Source organism: Quercus lobata, chromosome 8, assembly GCF_001633185.2.
Source record: "Quercus lobata isolate SW786 chromosome 8, ValleyOak3.0 Primary Assembly, whole genome shotgun sequence".
Lineage (NCBI taxonomy): Eukaryota > Viridiplantae > Streptophyta > Magnoliopsida > Fagales > Fagaceae > Quercus > Quercus lobata.
In genome coordinates, this window is record NC_044911.1 from 7380456 (window position 1) to 7404143 (window position 23688).

The window sequence follows — 23688 nt, forward strand, 5'->3', positions numbered from 1 at the left end:
AATAATTTTGGGCCCATAAGAATTGGGCCAGGAGCCCTTTTGGCACCCACACCTTCTCCTCGGACGTGGTCGAACTTTTATATGGGACCCAAGACCCATTGTATGATCTTGGGCCTTTGCCCCTACAGTACTTTTTTGTTTAAATTTTGAAACTGTGTTCAAATACCCTTAAACCCGGACTCTCCATATAGAGCCTATCATTGTCATGATGGGCATTTAAATATCATCATTTGTAAAATTTTTGTGTTATTACTTATTAAAACAAATTATGTGTTATTAATAAAAAAGAAATGTTGTCTCTCAAAAAAAAAAAAAATGTTATGTTCACAACATTTTTAAAATATTTTCACAATAAATCTTATGTAGCAAATTGTTATGAGTTGTTATAGGTAAGTAAAAAAGTAATTTCAGTAGTAGGTTCAATTTATAATTAATAATAACTAACCACTTATGGTTTGTTTTGTTTCTAAAATAAATAAAAAAACCTATATTTTGTTGTGAACATAGCACTTTTCATTTAAAAATTATTCATAAGATAAAAAGGCTTTTCCAAATCCAAACCCTCTAAACATTTTACATACCATATTTTCACTAACCTATTAAAATTTTAAAAATTCTATTCCAAATCTATCCCATATGTATTTATTTTTTTTATTTCTTTATCTGAACTTGAACCCCAACTTATCCACCCATCCACCTTAGTGATTCTACAAAAATTTGTATTTCTGGAATGATCATCACACCAAAGTTTTGTGGTGGTATACTATCCATATGTATTTGAAAGACTCACAACAGTCCAAATTCATTCATTTATTAAATCATGAGCTGGATTAAAATTTAGCATTTAGATGAGTTGGATTAAAATTTAGCATTTAGATCATATGGGATTTAACCTAAAGTTAAACATCTAAAGTTCTATTTAACAAAATTTAATTATTAGTAAGCCCTAAACACTTGTGCACTAAATTAAACAATATTTTAAGAGAGAAATAGAAGGATTTTTAAACCATTCCCAAGCACAAACCTATCCTAAATGCTAGTGTGTTATAAAATGTGAACCAAAATCCACTCTAAATCCATTTGAAAATTTTCAAATCCTTTTACAATTTAGGCAGTGTTTGTTTCATGTAAGTGATTTTCTGGAAAATACTTATTTTTCGGAAATGCTATTTTCAGGAAAGGAAAATATTTTTAAGTTTTTGGTTGCATTTCAGAAAATGTTGTGAAAAATTTTTTCTGGTGTTTGGTTGTATTGTTGAAAATACCATAGAAAACACATTTTCTCAGCTGCCAAACAAATATATAATTTCATTCTCAATCTAGAAACACAAATAAACCCTGAAAAAAAAAAATTCGTAATCCGGCCAAATTGAGAGAAGAAGGAAGAGAGAGAGGACGATCGGTTTTGGGGTGCGACGATCGCGATCGGGGACGACGAATCGGTGCTGCGACTGCGATCGCGATCGGGGACGACGAATTGGTGCTGCGACTAAGATCGCGATCAGCGCGAAGACGAGATCGCGATCAGGGACGACGAATTTGGGTCGAGGACGATCGGTTTTGGGGTGCGACGAGAACGATCAGTTTTGGGTGGATCGGTATTGGGTTGCGACGATCTCGCTGGTGGTGCAATCGACGTGACGAACAAGCTCGGTCTTGGGTTTTCTGGGTTTGTCGGAGTCGGTTTCTGGGTTCATCGGAGTTCGGTCTCTTCTCTCTCTCTCTCTCTCTCTCTCTCTCTCTGCGAGCGGGCGCGTCTCCCTCTCACTCAGCTCTCTCTCTGTTTTCCAGAAAATGGGTATTTGAAGGTAAAATAAAAACGAAAATCAATTTACACCCGTTTACAGGCCAACTGAAAAGCATTTCCAGAAAATGCATTTTCCGTGCGCAACCAAACACCCGTAAATAACGAAAAGCATTTCCGGAAATGATTTTCACCTAAAACAAACACAGCCTTAGAGTTGAATTGAGTCCAACATCCTCATTTTTAAAGCTCCACTTTTTTCTTCAACCAACCTATTTTTAAAAATTTGAGAGAGAGAAGGAAAATATATTCCGTACCAAACGGCCAGAAGAACGTTGGTTTTCCATTCTGTAGGTGCAAGCACAGCTTATACTTTTCTCTCTTTGGCGCGTGCCCGTTAACATATACAGTTCAAAACCTTAAACTTTTAACCGTAAACTTTACTCTCTCTCTCTGTAAACGCTGTCGTATGTGCATTGAAAACGACGACGTTTTCGTGTAACACACCTCGTCTCGAGTCACGATCATGCATTCACATTTTGCTGTATTCTTTGGCAAATAGGCCTCTCTCTAATTCTCTGTTCCCCACAAAATCCCGAAACAAAAGCTAAGAAATCAGAGAAAGTGTTTTTCTTATTTTTTTAATTTTTGAAAAAAAAAAAAAAATTCATGCTTAAATTTCCATTTATAGTAGACAAAGTATATCTCCCATTTTCAAAATTTGAAAAAATCCAGAAAGTAAAGAATCTACTTTACCATGGAGATCGCTTCGATTCCAATCACTACGTGTTCCAAAGAGCACCAGCAGATCTATCAGGAATGGTTCAATTACGCTGATGCAGGTACGTACTACCCGTACATGAATTTTCATATCCGCTCCTCTGTTTGGTTCCCAAGAAAAAAAAAATGGAAGAAACGAAAAGAAAAATTTTTAATTTTAAATGTTTAAACTATGCGTTTCATTTTTTGTTCAGATACCGATGGCCGCATTACTAGTAATGATGCCACCAAGTTCTTCGCCATGTCGAATCTGTCCAGGCAAGATCTCAAGCAGGTCTGATTTCCTTAATTTTTTTTCTTCGCTAATTTTGATTATATTTTTAAGAATAGGTTTTGCAAGTGCTTTCATTTCTTGTTTTTGCTTTGTTTTTTACTAGTACCAATAGTTAGTATTATTTGATAATTTCTTATACGAATAGCTTTATAAACGCTATTAGTGGTTTAGTTACTGTGATTTTGTAAAACCCTAAGCAAATGTTTGACATATGTTGTAGCAGAGCGAGCTTTATTGGAATCTCATAAACTATAGATTAGTTGATGTAATAGCTTTCTTTGGCTTATATGTTAGATGTCAAGGTTTGGAGAAATTATTTTGTACACCCAGTGCATATGACCTCTCCCGCACATATGAGTTAGGAACATGTGCGGGACCCACGGCTCACATTTATGTGAGAGGATGGTGTAGTATACTAGGTGCATTGAATAATTTCAACATGGTTTGAACGTCTCATTTACCACCTTATGGCTAGAAAATCTAGTACCACAAGTTATCTCAAAACTTCTTTGCCACAACTATGATGTGACAGAGTGCGAGTGGTGTAAGAAAAAAAGTGGGTCCATGTGTAGGTGATAGGCAACCACTTACAATCTGCCAGATCAGAGTTATGGTAAACAGTTCTGAAATAGTGTAGTCTTACAACTAGTCCCTTATGGCCAGTTTGGGTGGAGGGGGAGGTAGGGGAGTAGAGTTGGCTGGAAATTAGCCTACTTTACTCTAATTTCTGGCCAAATCTACTCTAATTTCTAGCCAACTCTACTCCTCTCCCTCCCCCTCCATTCAAACTGGTCATTAGTGTTGGATTGCTTGTGTTTGTTCTTTGAACTCTTTCCATACTTTTTTTGATTGGTAAGTTACACACACACTCCCCCGATGGGTCATGAACCCACAATCTCACCCTCCACCTTGCACTTATAAGGAAGAGGTGCTGGTTGAATTAGAGCTCATTAACTACCATACTAACTGTTTTTTTTTTTTTTTTGGCTGAATCTATTCTAACTGGTTCAAGACTATGTGGATTAGTTTTCTTTGCTTCTTGTACTTCATTTTTAAATTTAACAACACAACAATAACAAGTCCCAAATTTTGGTGTTGGCTATGGATCCTCAACAAATTAGTTAGGGTGGGCTACATGTATATTTTTTTCCTATATTCTATTCTATCCGGAGTCATACTCTCTGCTACTTCCTTAATTGACATGCCTTTTTTTTGTTTATTACTTTTACCAATGTTATTTTTGGTCTTCATTAGTTCATCTACCATTTTTGTTTCCTTAAGTTGAATAAGCTCACTCTTTTACTTAACTATTTATTTTTTTATTTTTTATTTTACAGGTGTGGGCAATCACAGATTCGAAGCGACAGGGATACCTTGGTTTCAAGGAGTTTATCGCTGCTATGCAGGTTGTAATTAGTATGCTTAGATGACATAAACCTAGTCTAGTCCTTTTTTCTTTTTTTTTTCATTCCAGGACCTGACCAGTTCTTTCTTCTTAACATGTAGCTAGTGTCTCTGGCACAAGCTGGTCATGCAGTAACACATGATCTCCTGAATAGTGACGGTAAACTGTTTATGTTTAGGTTTGTCTCTATAGTGCATGATTAGATTGGTTGAGCCCTTGAGCCTCATGTTTAAATTAGCAACTGTGACATGTAGTTATTTTGCATAGAATTATCTGTCTAATGTTGCCATTTAGCTTAAAAGTTGAAATGATTTTATTTATTGCAGTTGACTTGAGCAGTTTGAAACCTCCTGTAATGGAGGGTTTGGATGCACTAATAGCAGTAAGTATGCTATTTTGCCTCAATTTTTGTCTCCCATCAATTTCCTTTTAGGCAAGTTCTTATGTTTCTTAATATCATTCATTCAGAAGAAAAAGCGCAAGGAAAAGACTAGTGAACTCGAATCAAATGGTAAGCCATTTTTTGTTACAGATAAGAAAGCATTTTGGTGTCTTTGGATTTTTTGAAATGCACTGATTTGCAGTGATGCAGGTAGTTTGCATGGGCCATCACCTTCAGCTAATTGGTTTTCATCAAAATCAGCAAAAAATGTATGTTTTCTTGCCTACAAGTTTGTATCTGATGCATTTATTGAATTAGTCTTGTGCTCTTATTTCAAAATACATATATACTTGAATCCAAATGGAGTTGTTCTGAACACAACTTGGTGCATCACTTTTTGGTCATATATATATATATATATATATAGACATATAAACTTAAGTGACTTTTTCTTTAGTTGCATTTTCTCATTTTGACAGTTTTGCTCACTTTATTTCATTTCACTGTTGTTATGTCGGCCATTTTGGGTTATTTTACTTAAGATTTGTTGCACCAATGAAGCTAGTATTGACTATTGTGTAATATTGTTACTACTTACTAATGATCAATTACTTTTATGTTTATAAAAATAGCCTTCTTTCTCTCTGTGATGCATTGTTTGTCTGCTGTTAGTATCTCATTCTTCTCGTTTGGTGGAGGAGGAGGGGATCTGATGTAGGACAAATTAGGGATTTGTCTACGTTTAGTTGTGGTGGGTTTAGGGTAGGAAAGAAGAAGAATTAGTGAGAAAAAAAAAAAAGGAGAAATGATCTCCTCTCTCTATAAAGAGAATAGGAAACTCTGTGAATTGAATATATAATAGAAACGAGAGTATTTATACTTCATTTTGCTTTCATCAAATTTGTCATTTTTTTTCAGCGATATTCTCAAGCAAAATTTCTAATTTCTATGTGGTCCTTTCTGGCCCTTTTTTAACCCTTTTTTTTTCACATGTTCTTTGGTACATTAATCCTTATGTCAGAATCTAGTCATTTATCTTTTGCCTTGCTGATTTTCTTGGGTATGTTCCTAGGTACCACTTTCCTCGGTTACATCAATCGTTGATGGATTGAAGAGACTGTACCTTCAGAAGCTGAAACCACTAGAAGTTACATATCGTTTTAATGACTTTGTATCCCCATTGCTGGTGAGTGAACAATGTACTTTATCTGTCTTGCTTCAACCCACATAAAGTGCTAAACTAGTATTTAATTCAGTTTATTATTTTGTTGGATTTGTGTGAAATTTATCCATAGTACTGTTGATGCCATACTGTAGAACTGAGATGGTGGTGGACGATGAGCTTATTATTTGCTGTTGAACTGTTGTGTAGGCTAATAGTGATTTTGATGCAAAACCAATGGTTATGCTTTTGGGTCAATATTCCACTGGGAAAACAACATTCATTAAGCATCTGCTCAAGAGTGGTTATCCAGGCAAGTTTCTTCTGTGTGTATGTGTGTGCACACGCAAGCAAGCACATTTTAGTTTAAAAGATTCTATATATGTGTAATTGATTTTTCATATTGCTCATCACAGGAGCCCACATTGGACCGGAGCCTACAACTGACAGATTTGTTGTTGTCATGGTACCTTCAAAACCAACTCCCGTGGTGTTATCACCAATGTTGTAGTCTTAAGTTATTTACCTTTAACTAAGACAATGTTTTGTGGTTCATTTTATTTTAAAAGCAACATTTTAATATTCAGAATCAACATCAATTATATGGAGTGATTTTTATTCCTGTTATTTTCTATTATTTATACTCTTTTTCTTTGATAATGTGATGATTTTTGGTGAGTGTTGAACCTTATTTGTTTTCTTTTGTCACTTTTATCTTCTTCTACTTTTTTGTTTTTGTTTTTGTTTTTGTTTCTGTTTTTTTTGCTTGCCTTTCTTCATCTCCATCATTATGGAATTATTTGATTCTGGTGGTGCACTAGTTTATGTATATTCCAATCAGGGGAAATAAACTATTATCATGCATGCAAAGATAAGTTGTAGAAATGGCAATCAATAAACTAGTGGTTTTACTTTTATGTACCTTATCCTCTATTATGTAGGGCCTCTATTATTTAGGGCCTCTTTCATTTGCATGAGGTTTGTTTTCTGTGAGGAACGTTTTAAATTCCCTGAATCCTCAAGGAAAAAATTCTTGACCAAACTGATATTTTTTTGGAAATGCAAAAAGTAATATTACTAAGATGACTAGTATATGAACATTTGCTTGTAATTCATATATTGACATGTTGATACATTTACCTGATAGGTATACAACTTCGGCTACTTATCCTTGCATCATCTCTTTTTTGCTTTTCTTTTCTTAATTTTGATAGGTAAACATAATTCATACACACATATGTGATTGAACCCATGATCTGACTCTCCACTCTTTGTTTACTTGTTTCTGGGTTCAGGATCTGCATTTGGTTTAGAGTCTGTTGACATCCTTTTAGTCATTATCCTTGTGCTTACAATGATTGATATTAATGAGAAATTAGTCAATGTGCCTGCTAACCTAACTTTCACTAGAATATGAGCCTCATTGCTTTATGAGCTTCATCATTATCATGTCCATGGTAAAAGTAGATTATTATTCATTTGTGTTAGCACTTAGTGTTTGTTCTTACCATGCATAGTACTGCTTTCTTGTTTTGATGGAATTTTGCTACCTTGCTTTATTCTTTCTGCCAAATTGTAAATTTCTTTTCTCCAGAAAATTTTGATATTCAAAAAAAAAAAAAAAAAAAGCTCTTATAGCTCCCGTTGTAAATGTTTGCGAGAAAAAAAGAATGTAAACAGAATAACGAATATAACTATACTGATCATCTTACTGGAAAAAAAATGGGGAAGAGTTTGTACCCTTTTTTTTTAAAGTATTGAATGCATATCTTGCTCTTGAAGTACCTTTCTTTTATGAGGTCTGGAACTTGGAGATATTTATTAGAGTTTGACCTTCCATTTTGCTTTCTCTTTTATGCTCATCATAACTGTTAGAAATATGTGGTTAAATGATTAAATTTACTGTATCTCAATAGCTTAAGCTTTTGGTACAATCGGTAATTTAACATGGTATCAAAGGATGATATCCTAAGTTCGAACTTTGTCTCCTCCACTTTACCTCCCATTTAAATTCCTATGTATTGGGCCTCACCTATTAAAAGGTAGTTTCGGCTTACACATGAGGGGGAGTGTTAGAAATATGTGGTTAAATGATTAAATTTATCATATCCCAATAGCTTAAGCTTTTTGGACAATCGGTAATATAACAATAACTAAAGAAGCTGCTATTATAAAGAGAAGGGGAAAAAGGGACACTGTATGAACATTTCTTATTAGTTCCAAGTCCTTGTAGTTTATCTTAGTATTGAAATGGCTGTCTTATTACTATGTGACTGGGTAACCTTTCATACATTTTTTTTTCTTTTAGTATTCTATGTGCATGATATATTTCTGCTACTTCCAAATTCTTATTTGCAATGGTGTTGACTAGCTAAGTTTGCTCTTATAGTCTGGTCCTGATGAAAGAAGTATTCCTGGGAACACCATAGCTGTTCAAGCTGACATGCCGTTCAGTGGTCTGACAACATTTGGAACTGCTTTTTTGTCAAAATTTGAGTGTTCTCAAATGCCACATCCTGTGAGATTTTTTTCTTGAATCACCATGAAGATTCTCTGTATTGTCATTTTGTGGCAACTGAAACATACTCTTTATTTATTTATTTTTTTAAATTTATGTTGGAAGCTGCTGGAGCACATCACTTTTGTGGATACTCCTGGTGTTCTGTCTGGAGAGAAGCAACGAACGCAAAGAGCGTATGATTTTACAGGCGTAACATCATGGTTTGCTGCAAAGTGTGACCTCATTCTACTTTTGTTCGATCCTCACAAGCTTGATGTCAGTGATGAATTCAAGAGAGTGATATCATCTTTACGTGGTCATGATGACAAGATTAGAGTGGTTCTAAACAAGGCAGATCAAATTGATACCCAACAAGTAAGAGTTTTCGCTGCTAAGTGAATCCTTAAATTTGCATATTGGATGGTAGTAATCTGCTTACCCATGTCCCTACATTGCAGCTGATGCGTGTTTATGGAGCATTAATGTGGTCTCTTGGGAAAGTTATAAACACTCCTGAGGTTATGCGTGTTTATATTGGGTAGGCTCTCTATTATTTGGTATCTAACTTACCTGTTACAGTCTCCTGGTATTCCACCAGGCACCAGATATATGTATATCACTTCAAGTTTATTTCCAATGCTTGTTCTCATTTTGGGTATTATCTCCCATAACTTCGTATCTAATATACTATTAATGAACCCATTAAATGTTGTTTATCCCTTTTTTTTTTTCCACTTTCCTTGTGAACCTGAGTTCCATCATGACTTCATGAGTTGTGTGTAGTTGACATCTCTCCTCACTTTGGCAGATCATTCAATGACAAACCTGTAAATGAATCTGCTACTGGTCCAATTGGTAAAGAACTTTTTGAAAAAGAACAGGAGGACCTTCTTTCTGACCTAAAAGATATTCCAAAGAAAGCCTGTGATCGTAGGGTGAGTCACTGCATCATTTCTTTTGGAATTTCCTATTTTGCTGAATGATTTCAGATGTAGTTATGTCGTTTGTGGGTAAGAAAATCACATGTACTAAAAGTAGGCCAAAGTTTAAGTTCCTTTGCGCTGAAATGTCTCCTAGGTGGAACCTCATTATTTGATTTACAATGGTCAATTTCTTGTTTTTCCTTGAAGTTGCTTGTGAAGTGATTCTCTATGGTGTTTCTATCTGGCAGATTAATGAATTTGTGAAACGTGCCCGAGCTGCAAAGATACATGCTTACATTATTAGTCATCTTAAAAAGGAGATGCCAGCTATGATTGGAAAAGCTAAAACTCAGCAGAGACTCATTGATAATTTGTTAGATGAATTTGGAAAGGTTTCAACTCTCTGCCCTGTCTGCTTAAAACTTTGTTGTCTTGTTTTTTTTATCATTCTGTGTATACTTCAATTCTGTCAATCCAGGTTCAAAGGGAGTTCCATTTACCTCCGGGAGATTTCCCAAATGTTGAGCACTTCAAGGAGATCTTGAGTGGCTACAATATTGATAAGTTTGAGAAGTTAAAGCCGAAAATGATACAAGCTGTGGATGACATGCTAGGTTATGATATCCCAGACCTATTGAAGAATTTTAGAAATCCGTACGATTAAAGAATGCCAGTATTTTCCAAGATAACTGGCCAGGTTAAATATTGAGTGGAGTACATGCCATAAATCAATGGTGCGGGAGCCTTGTCAAGTATGGGCAATTTAATCTTCACTGTTTAGATCAAATTTTGATTTTCCAGGTCCCAAACAATGTCCATTGTTATAGATAAATTTATCGGCTGCCCCTTCAATAGCTCTGTTTTCGTATGAAGACCATGGAAGTTAGTATAATAAATTTCTATAGAGATCAGCATGTCTTATATATATTTGTTATGTATATAATTAAGAATTTTCTATAAAGTGTATGGTATTTTGGGCTATCCATGAAATTTGGATTGAACCTACAAGCATTTGCACTTCATCAGTATCAGATCATCTGCTAATGGTATGTGTAGTGGATGATCTAGGTGGAAAATTATGAGGTGATAAGTATAATTAAGAGTTGCAAACAAGAGTCCATTAATTGTATGCCCGTGCCCAGCCAATTTTAGGCCCATGCACTGGCCCATTTATCTGCCCAACAGAAATAAAGTATTCAAGAGACTCAAGACCCATTTCAATCTGACCATGAATATACTGAACTCTCTTGGATGACTAAAATAGAATTCAAAAAATATAAAATTTCTTTTACCTTCTACTTTAATTGTCATTTTTATCTTTGTAATAGGAAATTGAAGATACTTTGAAAAAGCCTTTTTTATTTTTCTGGAGTTTTTTAAAGCTATATATTTTTTGGTTATTTAAGGGACAGTGTAAATACTCAACACTTTAAAGGCGGTGAGTGTCTTATTATAAATCAGAAGGGAAGTATGTGTAATAACAAAAAAAAACCTAAGGAAGAGTGCAATTACCTCATACTTGAGTCTGTTTAGCTTCGGCTTTAGCTTTTGGCTTTTAATTTTTATGTATAATTTTTTAAAACCTCATTTTTTTGGGCATTTTCTCCCTTTTTCTAAATTTTGAAAGGTACAAGTATACTTTTTTAATATACTTTCAGCAAAAAGTTTTCAGTAAAAAACTAGATAAGTTATTCCCAAACGAACACTTAGGCGAAAAGTTTTTCATTGGTTTGTCACTATCACAAACCAATGTCCACTTCACAAGGGAGTCAATACCATTTTGATTTGGTTAATCAAGTTCAATACCAATCAATACCAGTGTACTATTTTAGAATTATCACTGATATATATATCTTCATCAGTCAAATTCCATATAATCTATTAACAATATTTAATATTATAAATCCATACTTTATCTAAAATCGTAATTTTTAGTTAGAATGTTATTTCATCATCATCAACAACAACAACAATAATAATAATAATAAGGGTACAAAATGACAAGATAAAATCATTGTTTCTTAGATCTTTTAACCTTGGATCTTTCTTTTAGCATCTTGTTCCTTAAATTTAGATTGTTCTCTTTATCAATATTTGGTCTTTTAGTTTATTTTTTTTAGTTCTCCCGTTGTAAACTAATTATATATCCAGATCTCAACAAATTAATTGTGCAAGTGAGAGCTCTTGAGGTTCACTTTAAAAGTTCTTACCCCACCAAATACCGTTTCGATGCTCATTTTGATTTGTCTGTAGAAATGAAATATTTTTTAGTACCTGTCTATTTCAGTGCAGTGATCAAAGTATCATCATTGATCATTCACATGCAGGCTCAAGACTTGAATGCAATAAACCGAAAACGCAACACAAATAAAGGCAATTGAAATTAAAGGAGCAAGGAAGAAATCAGAAACGACTCTGAAGAAGTAGAAAAAAAGAAGAAGAAGGTGGTAAGATTTTTGAAAATTTTGCTATGAAAAACTAACCAAAAATAAAAGCCCCCAAAGAAAAGAAAAATACAATGCTTTTAATGTCTTTCCCGAAAGTTTTCCAAAAATATCTGCATAGTATATTTTTGTGGTACTAGTCGCAGAGATTTTCGTACATATATATTCTTTTTCGAATCTTGTTTGTCCTATTTATGGGGATTCCCAGATTTTTTCCATGTATATAGTATATATTGAATTGCTTGTGTCATGGCCTAGTTTGCTATAAGAAAAAGGGCACCGCACAAAAGATGAAAAAAACCTATTGTGCGTCTCACTTTTCAGAACAAACAAGAAAACAAAGCAAAGCAATTCGATGGCTTGGTTAACCCCTGTAGAAGAAGTTCCATACCCTAAAAAGGTATGGAAGGTCATCACTTCTACGTTCAAATCTAAATTACGTTGTTTAAGGAGACCCAAATGTTTGATCAAAACCACAAAAAGCAATATTCTCCCCCGTTTTTTGGCCTCTAAACCTAGCTGCCACCACCACCACCACCATGTTCACTTGTACTATCATGACCAAGAGCTACCGACTCAAAGGAGTTTTCCTAGCGTGCACGTTCCTAAGAGTTTGCTAGGGAATGTCACGGAGAATCAAAAAGACAGAGCACCTGTTAAGAAAAACAGTGTTGAAAGTGTGGAGACCATGGACAACTATGATGAGGATGATTGGCAAGATACGACTGATCATTTTGATGATGATTATGATTATGATGATGATGATGAGGAGGACGAAGAACAATATGTTTTTGTTGAAACCTCCCTCAATTCTAAGAGCCTGGTATTGTGTGGAGTGAATGCAAAATCAGAAAGCTTTATCAGGAACTTTTATGAAGGTTTGAAGCTTGAAGGACAAAGCAATTGAAGAGGTCTACCAAGTTTTGGCTTGTGGTGCTTAGATATATAAATTTTTATTAGTACCCCGTTTATGAATCTATGAACGGGTGGATGATGCATAGAGATTAGAGAGTTTAGGTTGTTTGAGGATGATTTCTCAATTGTGCAGTGATTTCTGAAACATTATGTTTATGGATTAAAATGCAAATTTCTTACTTAATGCTATCTAACTTTATTAAGTAGTGTGTGCCTTTCGTGCCTTTGTTTGAACATAATTTTTAGCATTATTAATTTCTTTTCATGATGATTTTATTAAGAGAACACATAGCTGCTTTTAACTCTTTAATCATATATGTGGATTTACTTCCAATTGTTTGTGAAGAAATTTAGAATTAATTGTTGATATTGTGGCTTTGCTTTCCTCCAGCATCACACAGAGTCATGGTCCAATTATTAGGGGTTTAGTATGTGGGATGTAGTTCCTTACAAGACGAGCCATATTTTCATCTTTGAAAAGACAAAATATGAACTTAAAACCTGAATGGTGAGTGCAAGTGAGTTATTAAGTGCAGAAATCAAAGAGTTCAAGATTTATGAACTGTAAAAAAAAAAAAAAAACAAGTGCATTGCCTCATGTACCAAGATTTCCTCACCTTCCCCATGTTTGAAACAAAGGAAATTATGTCCAAGCTTCTTCGTAACTCTCTGTGTCTTTGCTCAGAATTTGATAATGTGTAGCAGGTAAGGTATCACTAATCTTGTAAATTATTTACTCTTCGGATCCAAGTTGATTAGCTGTTTGTTGCAGGATTCATCCTTCTAAAGATTGGATTCAGTCCTAGATTCCTGAAATTGTCCAAAATGTTGTTAAAAGCCTCAAGGATGATTATGATGATATGGATGCAGAAACATTTGTCCGAGCTTATGTTAATTTAGGTGGTGTAAGCTGTCATGTCTCTTTGTCTTTGTCACCACGTTGGTTTAGCTTACATGATTTGACTTTTTATGAGGTTCTCATTCTTTTGCATTGTTTTTCTAATAAAAAGGTAGGAGTATTCAATACTACCCATAATTTAAACTCAAATAAAGCAAATAAAAAAGGGTAAATGACTTTTCAAATAAATTAAAAGGGTAAATTTGGGAAGCTTCTTAAAATTGTGTCGATTGAATTTTTAAATGAAAAATATTTTACAGGATCTCAAATGGAATAAAGGGTTAATACAGAGGGAGTACATTTTTTGGCAATCTAAGGATGGATTTCCTCGGAAATTAACTTCTGGTTTGAATTGTTTGATCATTATGATTGTTGGTAAATAGTGTTAATTAATTTATTTATACTGTTGTCTTTGGCAAAATTATTACACTTTATTGCTGCCTTGTGTATATAATTGCAGCAAATTAGTAGAAGTTAAAGTCGATGTTTGTTAATTTTTATCATTAATTGTGGGAAGGGTTGAGGTTTGCTGGTACAAAGATTGGAAATGCACAGGAATTACTGTATGAATATGCTGTCTACTTCCTTAATGAGGTCTGACATTAGGCATGGTGCTTCTCTATTTCAATATAAATTTAACTGTCTATTTTAGAAGTAAATACAAATTTTTATGTCACATCATCGTAATATGCATCACATTAAGGGCACATTAGCAAACCTAACACCCCCAAAAAGTATTGTCTCACTACATTGATCGGGGCACATTGGAGACATGCCTTCACCTAATTGTTCTTTCCCTCTCTGTGGTAAATTGGATTACTGTATTTGGTTTTAAATTTTTATCATTGTTATCATCATCATAGTTGTTGTTGTTAGTATTATTATTATTTTCTTTTCTCTGTCTTGGAAATAATTATCGTGGCTAAATCCTGGTATGAATGTTTAGAGGGAGCAGATTATGGTTGCTTCTTGACATCTACTAACTGTTTAACTGTTGAATTTCTCCGCAGCAGAATTCTGCTGATGAGCATGCCAATTATAGTATTCGGCAATAAGTGTTTTTGTTTTTGTTATTTAAATTTTTTATTACATTATATCTCATATTACCTCTAGCTCATATCATTTTTTTAAATCATATCCTGAGACCTGAAATCCAGTACTGGATTTATCATAGGCTTTTATGGTTTTCCTGGAGCATGTAGAAAAACTTGCAAACCATTATGAGTACAAAAATTTCTATTCAATCAGTTGCATGAACTATAAAGTCATATACCAAATTACCAATAAATGTCTATTACAAGAAATTAGTAAGGATGAATTGAATAGATTGTTTGAACTAGGATAATAGGTTTTGCCGTTTTGGCAGTTCACCAAGCATGAAGGAATAAGATGCTTCCTTTTGTTTCAACCATGTTTTCTAGGATATTGATCAAGTTTGAGCTGCCTTGTGAAATGCCTTCATTTTTTGATGAACATGAAATGCCTTCATTGATTACTATTCCTTCATTTCCATGAAGTCCTAAATATTGCTGCAACCTTGACCAAGCAACTATCTGCTCTCTCCTTCATAAAAAATTTCTGCCTAAGTTACCTCTAATCAATAATTTTTTTTTTACTAAAATCAAATATTTAAGGAATTGTAATATTAGTGGCACAATTTTTTTTTTCACAATTTGATAAGCTGGCAAGTTACAATTAGTTAGCATATGGACTTACTATTATCCTTATTTTTTACTCACCAATTATTATTTAACATCTTATTAAGTTGTAAAAAAAAAAAGCATAAAATATATTATGGTATATGGACAAAACCTAGGTACAGTACCTTAGATACTATTTCTTAAATTCTCATTTTAAGATTCAGCTATGTGGTTATTTAACTAAAAAATACACTTCCATCTCATGTAAAAATATCCACATGGTAGAATCTTAAAAGGGGAATTTAAGGAATAATACCTAAATACTGTTTCTAAGTCTTGCCCTATATATATATATATATATATATATATATTTTATTTAGACAGAAAGGGAATTGACGTTGAAAAATTATAACATGGATTGATGGATAGAAAAGGGAAATACCTTGGTCTGATATTGGTTTTGTGATTTGCATTGCAAGAATTCTATTGTGATTTCATGAATAATTAGTAGTGGGCAATAAATTTGTTTGAATTATTTTTGGCTAAGAATATATTCAATGAAATGTCTTGATTTGAATTTGGGCAGAGTCATGTAAGATGTAACTCGGTCCTAGGCTGATTCGTGGCTCATGTTCAGCATTAATAGTAAAAATAAATAAATTTCTGTCCTAACTCAGTGTATGATTTTCCGCAACAGTGCATTACATGGTCTGTCTAAGATCTATTGGAAATGTGCTAGATTTTTTACAAAAGAAATTTATTGTGAGATTGTTGTTCCTTAATTTGACAATGCTATTTCCATGCAATTGATAGTCACCAAAGAAATTGTAATTAAAAAACGAAAGGGATCTGTGAGATTGCCAAATAAATCCAAGATTAATTTTGGTTTTTGTTATATTGAAATACTACATATTTTTAAATCCTAAAGTAACTTTCATTTTGTTAGTTATTTCTAAAATGTTTAACATTCAGCTTAGACATTATTGTTTACATTATTTATTTGTCACTCAATATTGATAATTCTAGCAGGAAGATTTATTGAACAATGAAATTTTCACAGGCCAAAACAAACGTGAGGAAAGGGCTGTCATGTCAGGGCTTTCATTATGCTGTTTGTAAGGAGTAGTTAATTTGTCTTTGTTGGAATGTGCAAAAACAGTTCGTACTTTTTTTCAATTACCTAGGACTTTTGCATTTCCACTATAAATATGAAAAATACTGATGTTATTAAGGTAATAGTTAATAATTTATTTAACGAAAATTTTATGAAAAAAGAAAAATAAGTAATTAATATTTTGATAATTTTTTTTCATTTTTCATATAAGTAGTGTCAAGATTTTCCTAAAATAGATTGTTAACAATTACCTTAAAAGCACTAATTAGCATAACCTTATAAATATAATGCAATATTTGTACTAGGGCAAAATTTAGTTACAAAATTTGTTGTAACCTAAGGATACAACCTTACTCAATAAAATAAATATTATTACATATTTTGAAAATCTAACCGTTGAATTGCATGTTCTTTACATTTTTAATACACATGTCAAATTTTATGTCAATCTTATATTATATATGTAGGGGCCCGAGGACCGAGGAAGGGATCGTTGAGTTGTTAGTATTACTATTGAGGCATCCAGGGGTGGCTTGATGCATTTGGGGGCCTAAGAAAAAAATTGATTATCTTGTATTAGATGAAAAATTACTACTAATTAATATGAACTACGTAGATTTTTTTTTTTTTTTTTTTTTTAGAAATTTTATAAACAGAAAAAGTTTGACAAAATTTTTCATACTTGTTGATGTGGTGGATTGATAGTGGTAAGTAAAAAAGCGGTGTTAGTAGTAGATTTAGACGAGAACTAGTAAAAGTTTGCTAACTCAACTCTTATTATTATTCTTTTTTTTTTTTTTTTAAAGAAGTGCAACATTCATAATATTTTTTACAACATATCCTAGGTTTTAAGTTGCTTTTTGTTTTCTATTTGAAAATATCACTATAATTATTTTTTTGCCATCAATAACAACCTACTACTTAACATTAGTTGTAAAACTGTTGTGAAAAATATTGTGGACGTTGCATTTTTCTCTCTTTTTTATTTGTTTTTCATCTGTTAAAAAATATTATTTTATTTATTAATTATAAATAACCCTATTGGTTAAAATTTGGGGGCCTTTTTTTTACTTAGGGCCTTAGGCGACCGCATTTTTTCTCTAGCATTCAGCCGGCTCTGGAGGCATCATAAGCTCGAAGAGGGAATCCACCCGAGGAGAGGAGAAGAAACAAAAGACTTTTGGGAGCTCCAATTGGGAAGGATAGGGTGTGGAGAGAGAATCATAGGGGGTAGGAGAAGTTTCCAGTGAGAAGTAGTTTACTGCCTCCACATTAAATGATTGGCAACAGTTTTATCAGCTGCATTGATGAGGAAGTGACTTAAACAGTGGATTTCACAGCTAAACAGCTCATTCTACCACTTCCATCAGAAGCTTAAGAGGGCAGGTGTCATGATTAGAATTTGGGTAGGTGGAGATAAGGGTTCAAGATTTGAAGTGCTAAGAAGTGTATAAGGGAAGAGAACTTCCAGATGAAAAGGATCCAACATAACAGATATCGAAAAGAGAGGAGTTAGAACAAGAACATTGAGAGAATAGCATGAATAGTATATCATTCTGTGTATCACTTGCCTCCTCGGGCAAGCTTGTAACAAGCCATATAAATACATAGTTTGTGTTCTGTAGTCTTTCTTCCCCTATTTTTGTCCTTTGGCTAAGCCCTCTTTTTTGTTGAACCCACTCTCTTATAAATATCTATTGATTTGGGCCTAGTTGAGCTGCACAATCCTCACTATTCTAAGTGGGCTTGGACTGTTTGATTTCTATGTCCTTACAATATATTATAAAATCTATAAGCTTATATTTTATACATAATTTTAAAATATAAAAACTAGTAATTTAAATAATTTATTGATGGCATAGCAATTGATGTTTAATTTTCTAAAAATTTTGCAAGTATGGAGGATATAAGAAGAAGATGTAATCTAATGGTGAAATTTTCAAAATTCACCTCCAATAAAAATATATTGAGTAAGGTTGTAACCTAAGGTTATAATCAATTTTGTAGCTAAACTTTATCCTTTGCATTAAGTATATGGGTGACAAAATTGATAATAGTGTAAATAATGGAAAGGGGCCTTCGGTTTTTTAACTAAATGATCAAAATCATCATCAAATTGATTCTTCATTTCTGTTGAAGGGTTGTAGCCAGGATTTCCCTCCACTTCATATATTTGATACAGATAATGTGGTTAAGAGCACGATAAATTATTTTTCATGTGATTAAGAAAATGATGGCATTGATCTTTGATCCCGAAATTTTTAACTCTCTAATACAAATGCTTAACAAAACAATGTTTTGCTTTACGTATTTAGAACGGCCAAGGATCGTTTTGCAAAATCTAATGCTGCAAATGTGAAATTACGTCTCATCAATGGTAGTATTTGTCAATCTTCACAATACAATGTAGTCACATTTACTATAAAAATATTAACATTAATAATAACAATTTTTTTTTTTTTTTTTTACTATTGTTTAATATTTCCATGTGTAAGCGTAGGTTACATGCTAGTTAGTAATTAAGTGTAAATTATGTACTCATTGGTTTGCTTATTGTAAACCATAGTTGGTAATTAAGCGTATTTTATGTACTCACGTTAAAATTCAAAATAACTTGTGTGTTATTCTTCAATTGATTGCACAAATACAAAGTGAATTTGTTAATAAACTAAAATTATAAAATACTTTATCTTTGAAACATGTAGTCCTTAACCTGTTAAAATGTGTTTTTTGAAACATATTTTTCTTGAAACTTGAAAGAGGCCAAGTTATATCCATCACCATCTGTAGATTCTCAAAAAAAAAAGAAAAAAAAAAAAAGTTATATCCATCTGTATGCTTGGTGCATTATACGCATACCATATTTAATATTTATTAAGAAAAATTACTAGTTTTTTTTTTTGAGAATCAAAACTGTGAAACTTCATTAAGGTAGGCTCTTAAAGTCAGCCAAAAATACAGATGCAAGGTCTGGTGGTACTTCTTCCATCCAGACGGACATATTAGGAGTTATAAATGCTCTCCTTGCAAGTGAATGTGCTAATTTGTTACAATGTCTCTTAACAAAAGATAATGTCGCTCTAGAGAATTGAGACAGTAGGAATAGAATATCAGCAGCAATGTTTCCGTAGTGAGTCAGTTGGCTGCTACCACTCTTCAGATTCTTTATAAGGAGTTCGGAGTCTCCTTCCAATGTTATATCGTCGAAACCAAGCTCCAAAGCAAGTTCTAAAGCTCTTCTTGCCGCCAGCGCCTCCACCTCGATGACTGATACTGGCAGAGGTATTTGTTGAGTCAAGGATGCCATAACCAGCCCGGCATCATTCCGGATCACCACGCCTACCCCTGCCTGATCTCTTTCAGCAAATGTCGTGCCGTCAAAATTGATCTTGAAGCCGTTAGTTTCAGGTGCAGTCCAATGGGTTGTTTCTCGTTCATGGGGCTTCGAAGATGGCACATTGGTAGTTTCAGACCCCTCTATGCGTTCCTGGGCAAACTCCAACACTTTGTCTAGTGGTAAGGCTGGTTTGCCGAGTCGAAGGTTGTTTCGCCTATTCCACAATGTCCAAATAACAGTTGCAAACAGCTCCGATTCTCTGTTTCCTGCAAAAATAAAGTCAAACACGTCAATAAAAGAGGAGCACGCAGAGAGCGTGCCATGGTTCCACTTTGGCCGTTTGCACCACAGGGGCGTCAGTTCTGGGCAGTGCAGCAAGGCATGCACGGCGTCTTCATGGTGCAATTTACAACGATCACAGGTGGCTGTGGCAGTGATCTTACGGCGAACCAGATTCGCTTTTGTAGGTAATGATTCCTTGCAAGCTCTCCAGGTCAGATGTTTCACTTTATTTGGGACATTGAGACCCCAAATCTTCTTCCATAAAGGCTTTAAGGTGATGTTCTCAGACGGACCAGGCTGCTTGCCCAGTTGTTCCTCATGCAGAAATTTGTATCCGGATTTTACAGAGTAAACACCATCCGGGTTGAAGGGCCAAATCAATACATCTTCCTAAATTGTCCTGCATAGGGGAATATTTTTTATTATACTTGCTTCAAAAGGATAGAACATTTGTTCTAAGACCTCCTCCCTCCATATTTTCTGCCCGTGGTCGATCAAGTCACTGACCAGAACTTTGTCACTGTCTTCAATCCTTGGTGACAGCAGCTTCGGATTTGCTTTGCAAGGCAGCCAATTTTCCCCCCAAATGTGTACTGAGTTCCCAGACCCAATTCTCCACCTACTCCCCTTTTTAATTACATCTCTTCCCCTCATAATACTCCGCCATGCGTACAAAGCATTAGCAGGTATTTTGGCCTCCATCACTGATGTTGTGGGGAAGAATTTTGCTTTAAAAACACGATAGAATAAGGAGGTTTTGTCATGAAGCAGCCTCCAAGTGTGCTTTGCCAAGAGTGCATCGTTAAAAAGGGAGAGACTCTTAAAACCCATACCACCTTGAGTTTTAGGCTTACACAAATCTTGCCACCTAACCCAATGAACCTTCCGATTATCCCCTCTTTGACCCCAAAAAAATCTGCATATCATCATCTCAATCTCATGGCAAAGTGTTGATGGGAGCTTAAAGCAAGCCATGGTATAGGATGGGAGGGCTTGTGCCACAGCCTTAATTAAAATCTCTCTCCCCGCTTGGCTAAGGAGTTTAGCTTCCCATCCTTGAATTTTTTTCCAAACCCTCTGTTTGATGTATGTGAAGCTCTCCTTCTTATTACGGCCAACAAGAGAAGGGAGGCCCAGGTATTTTTCATACTGTTGAACCACCGGAACCCCAAGCATCTCCTTTATGGCCAATTGGGTTTCATCTGAGGTTGACTTACTAAAGAAGAGGGTGGTCTTTGCTCTATTTATCTGCTGCCCTGTTGCTCTTTCATAACTGGCCAAAATATTAAGTAAACTTTGGCATTCCTCAATTTTTGCCCTGCAGAAGACGAGGCTATCATCAGCAAACAGGAGGTGTGTTAGCTTAGGCCCATTACGACAAAGTGAGACTCCTCTAATCTCTCCATTATTGGCTGCATTTCGAATCAACCCATGTAAACCCTCCGTACACATGAGGAAAAGGTAGGGAGACAGTGGATCGCCTTGCCTTAGTCCTCTAGTTGGAGTGATGTGACCATGGGGTTCTCCATTGATTAATACAGAATATGAGGCTGTGGTGATGCACGCCATCATGAGTTTCACCCACTTATCATGGAAACCCAACTGCACCAGAACTTTCTCCATATAAGCCCACTCTACCCTATCATAAGCTTTGCTCATGTCGAGCTTCAAAGCCATAAAGCCCGACTTCCCCTTGGTATGGTTCCTCATGTAGTGCAATGTTTCAAAGGCCACAAGAATATTATCAGATATCAACCGTTCAGACATAAAGGCACTTTGGTGCTCTGAGATAATCTGAGGCAAAACATCTTGCAAACGGTTTGTTAGAACTTTAGCAAAAATTCTATATAACACGTTACTCAAGCTTATAGGTCTAAACTCAGACACAAATTTCGGGTCCTTCACCTTAGGGATCAAAGTAATAAAAGAGTGGCAAAGTGCAGGAGGTAAAACACCCGAATTTAAAAAATGCAGGATGGAATGTGACACATCAGAACCAAGCAAAGACCAATAATTCTGGTAAAATAGAGGGGGCATACCATCCGGGCCAGGTGCTTTCAGAGGGGCCATTTGTTTCAAAGCAACTTCCACTTCTTCAATTGTGAATTCTGCCACCAGCTTTTCATTCATCTCATTTGTCACCACTTGAGGAATCAAGTCAACCACCTCCTCAAAATTGCTAGGATTTGCTGAGGTGAAGAGGTTTTGATAGAAATCCACAATAGTGGCATTTACTTGAGCTTGCTGAGTGCACCATCTACCTGAAGCATCATGCAATTGTGTAATATAATTTCTTCTTCTTCGCTGTGAGGCTTTGCTATGGAAAAATCTAGTATTTCGATCTCCATCCTTGAGCCACAAAACCTTTGATCTTTGTCTCCACATTTTTGCTTCTTTATCAAGGAGAATATTCACCTCACCCTCCAACCATTTCATGCGCCTAGAATCCCCAGTCCGAACGGCCCACTGTTCTGCTTCCTTCAATTACTTCTTTTTTTTCTCCAATTCTTTTCGAACACAGCCAAAACTCTTCCTACTCCAACGGGTCAACTCCTGCCCACATCTATCTATCTTTGTTAACACTTTTGTGTCCCATGGCTCAGGAGAATTGTCACTCCAAACAGCCTCAATGGTCTCACTACACCCCTTATCAGTCATCCACATATGCTCGAACCTGAAAGGTTTTTGGAAGCTACAATCCATACCTTCAGGTGAAATACACAGTGCCTTATGATCAGAAGCCGTTCCATCTAAATGCAACACTTTTGTACCCGGGAACATTGAGAACCATTCGTTTGTGGCCAAGGCACGGTCAAGTCTCTCCCAAACTGTAAACTCTGCATAGTGTTTGTGCCATGTAAAAGGAAAGCCAACAAATTTTAAATCCATAAAGCTACATTCATCAAGAGCGTCACGAAACAATTGCATTTGGTGATGGGGTCTTGGTCGACCTCCCTGTTTTTCAGCTAGACTTGTAATCTCATTAAAGTCTCTGGCGCACAACCAAGGGGCTGATCCCCTAGTTTTCAGAGTCCTCAATTTTGCCCAAGCCTCATGTCTCTTATGTGTATCAGGTTCCCCATAGAATCCAGTAAATCTCCACTCTTTTTCAGAATTTTTGTTAATAGTAGTGTCAATGTGGTTCTTGGAGAAAGTTTCAATTTCCAAGGGAAAACCTTCTTTCCAAAAAATTGCTAACCCGCCTCCTTTATTAAACCGGGGAACTTCAAATAAATTTTTGAATTGAATCCTACGTTGAACTTGTTTTAGCCTAGCTTTGTCTGTCCATGTCTCGGCTAAAAACACGACAGAGGGATCTTTTGCCCACACCCAATCTGCAAGCTGATCTTCTGTACGTAGGTTCCCAAGCCCACGACAGTTCCATACTAAAAGACTCATTGCTCCTGGCAGGGCTGGGGACCAGCCTCTGCCAATATCTGTAATTCAACTTCATCAACCTGTGAAACCACGGCTCTCCTCTTTGGTAACTCAGATTGGTGTTTATAATCAGGTAGGGTCCTTTTTGTGCCACATGAAGCAAGCTGGCACGGCTTCTGTTCTACCTCAGCCCTAGGCATACGTTTCCAGGTTGGTCTATTTGTGGTATTTGATGAAGTCGGGGTCAGGTTAGGATTGTCTGGGACGGATGGGTTCAGGTCGTGGTCATCTTTTGTGGTTAAGGTGTTTGGTATGGGCAGGTTAGATGTCTGCTGCGGGTTGTGTCCATATGGTGTGGTTAATGTGTTTGGGTTGGGCTGGTCGAAGGTCTGATGTGGTTTGTGATCCTCAGGTGTTAAATTGGTGGGCCGTTTAGGAGCATGATGTGGGTTATGGGGAGTATTTGGGCTACGTGTATCAGGTATAAGGGGCTTAAGTGTATCCGGTAAG

At 35.3% G+C, this 23688-nt stretch overlaps 2 protein-coding genes across 3 annotated transcripts; one reads left to right on the top strand and one right to left on the bottom strand.

Moving 5' to 3' along the window:
* The first annotated feature begins 2202 nt into the window (after positions 1 to 2202).
* Positions 2203 to 10189, top strand: LOC115957254 (EH domain-containing protein 1). 2 transcript variants are annotated; one of them, XM_031075453.1, is made up of 16 exons: positions 2203 to 2586; positions 2719 to 2798; positions 4136 to 4204; positions 4305 to 4362; positions 4530 to 4585; positions 4672 to 4714; positions 4796 to 4854; positions 5658 to 5771; positions 5958 to 6060; positions 6164 to 6213; positions 8137 to 8265; positions 8371 to 8622; positions 8706 to 8785; positions 9056 to 9182; positions 9419 to 9562; positions 9649 to 10189. In XM_031075453.1, the coding sequence occupies exons 1-16, from the start codon at positions 2502 to 2504 to the stop codon at positions 9832 to 9834; spliced, it is 1635 nt and encodes a 544-aa protein (XP_030931313.1). In that variant the 5' UTR covers positions 2203 to 2501; the 3' UTR covers positions 9835 to 10189. The 2 variants fall into 2 exon arrangements, with proteins under 2 accessions (XP_030931313.1, XP_030931314.1); XM_031075454.1 differs by lacking the exons at positions 2203 to 2586; positions 2719 to 2798; positions 4136 to 4204 and having other exon boundaries at positions 4305 to 4381.
* A 12095-nt stretch (positions 10190 to 22284) lies between these two features.
* On the bottom strand, positions 22285 to 23199 carry LOC115956249. The gene has a single exon (XM_031074681.1). The coding sequence runs from the start codon at positions 23197 to 23199 to the stop codon at positions 22285 to 22287; it is 915 nt and encodes a 304-aa protein (XP_030930541.1).
* Positions 23200 to 23688: the final 489 nt, after the last annotated feature.

Coding starts and splice junctions, on each gene's coding strand:
- LOC115957254 (XM_031075453.1), top strand. CDS start 2,502: ATGGAGATCGCTTCGATTCCAATCACTACGTGTTCCAAAGAGCACCAG. Junction 4,205..4,304: donor AGTTTATCGCTGCTATGCAG/GTTGTAATTAGT, acceptor CTTAACATGTAG/CTAGTGTCTCTGGCACAAGC. Junction 4,586..4,671: donor GTTTGGATGCACTAATAGCA/GTAAGTATGCTA, acceptor TCATTCATTCAG/AAGAAAAAGCGCAAGGAAAA.
- LOC115956249 (XM_031074681.1), bottom strand. CDS start 23,199: ATGAGTCTTTTAGTATGGAACTGTCGTGGGCTTGGGAACCTACGTACA.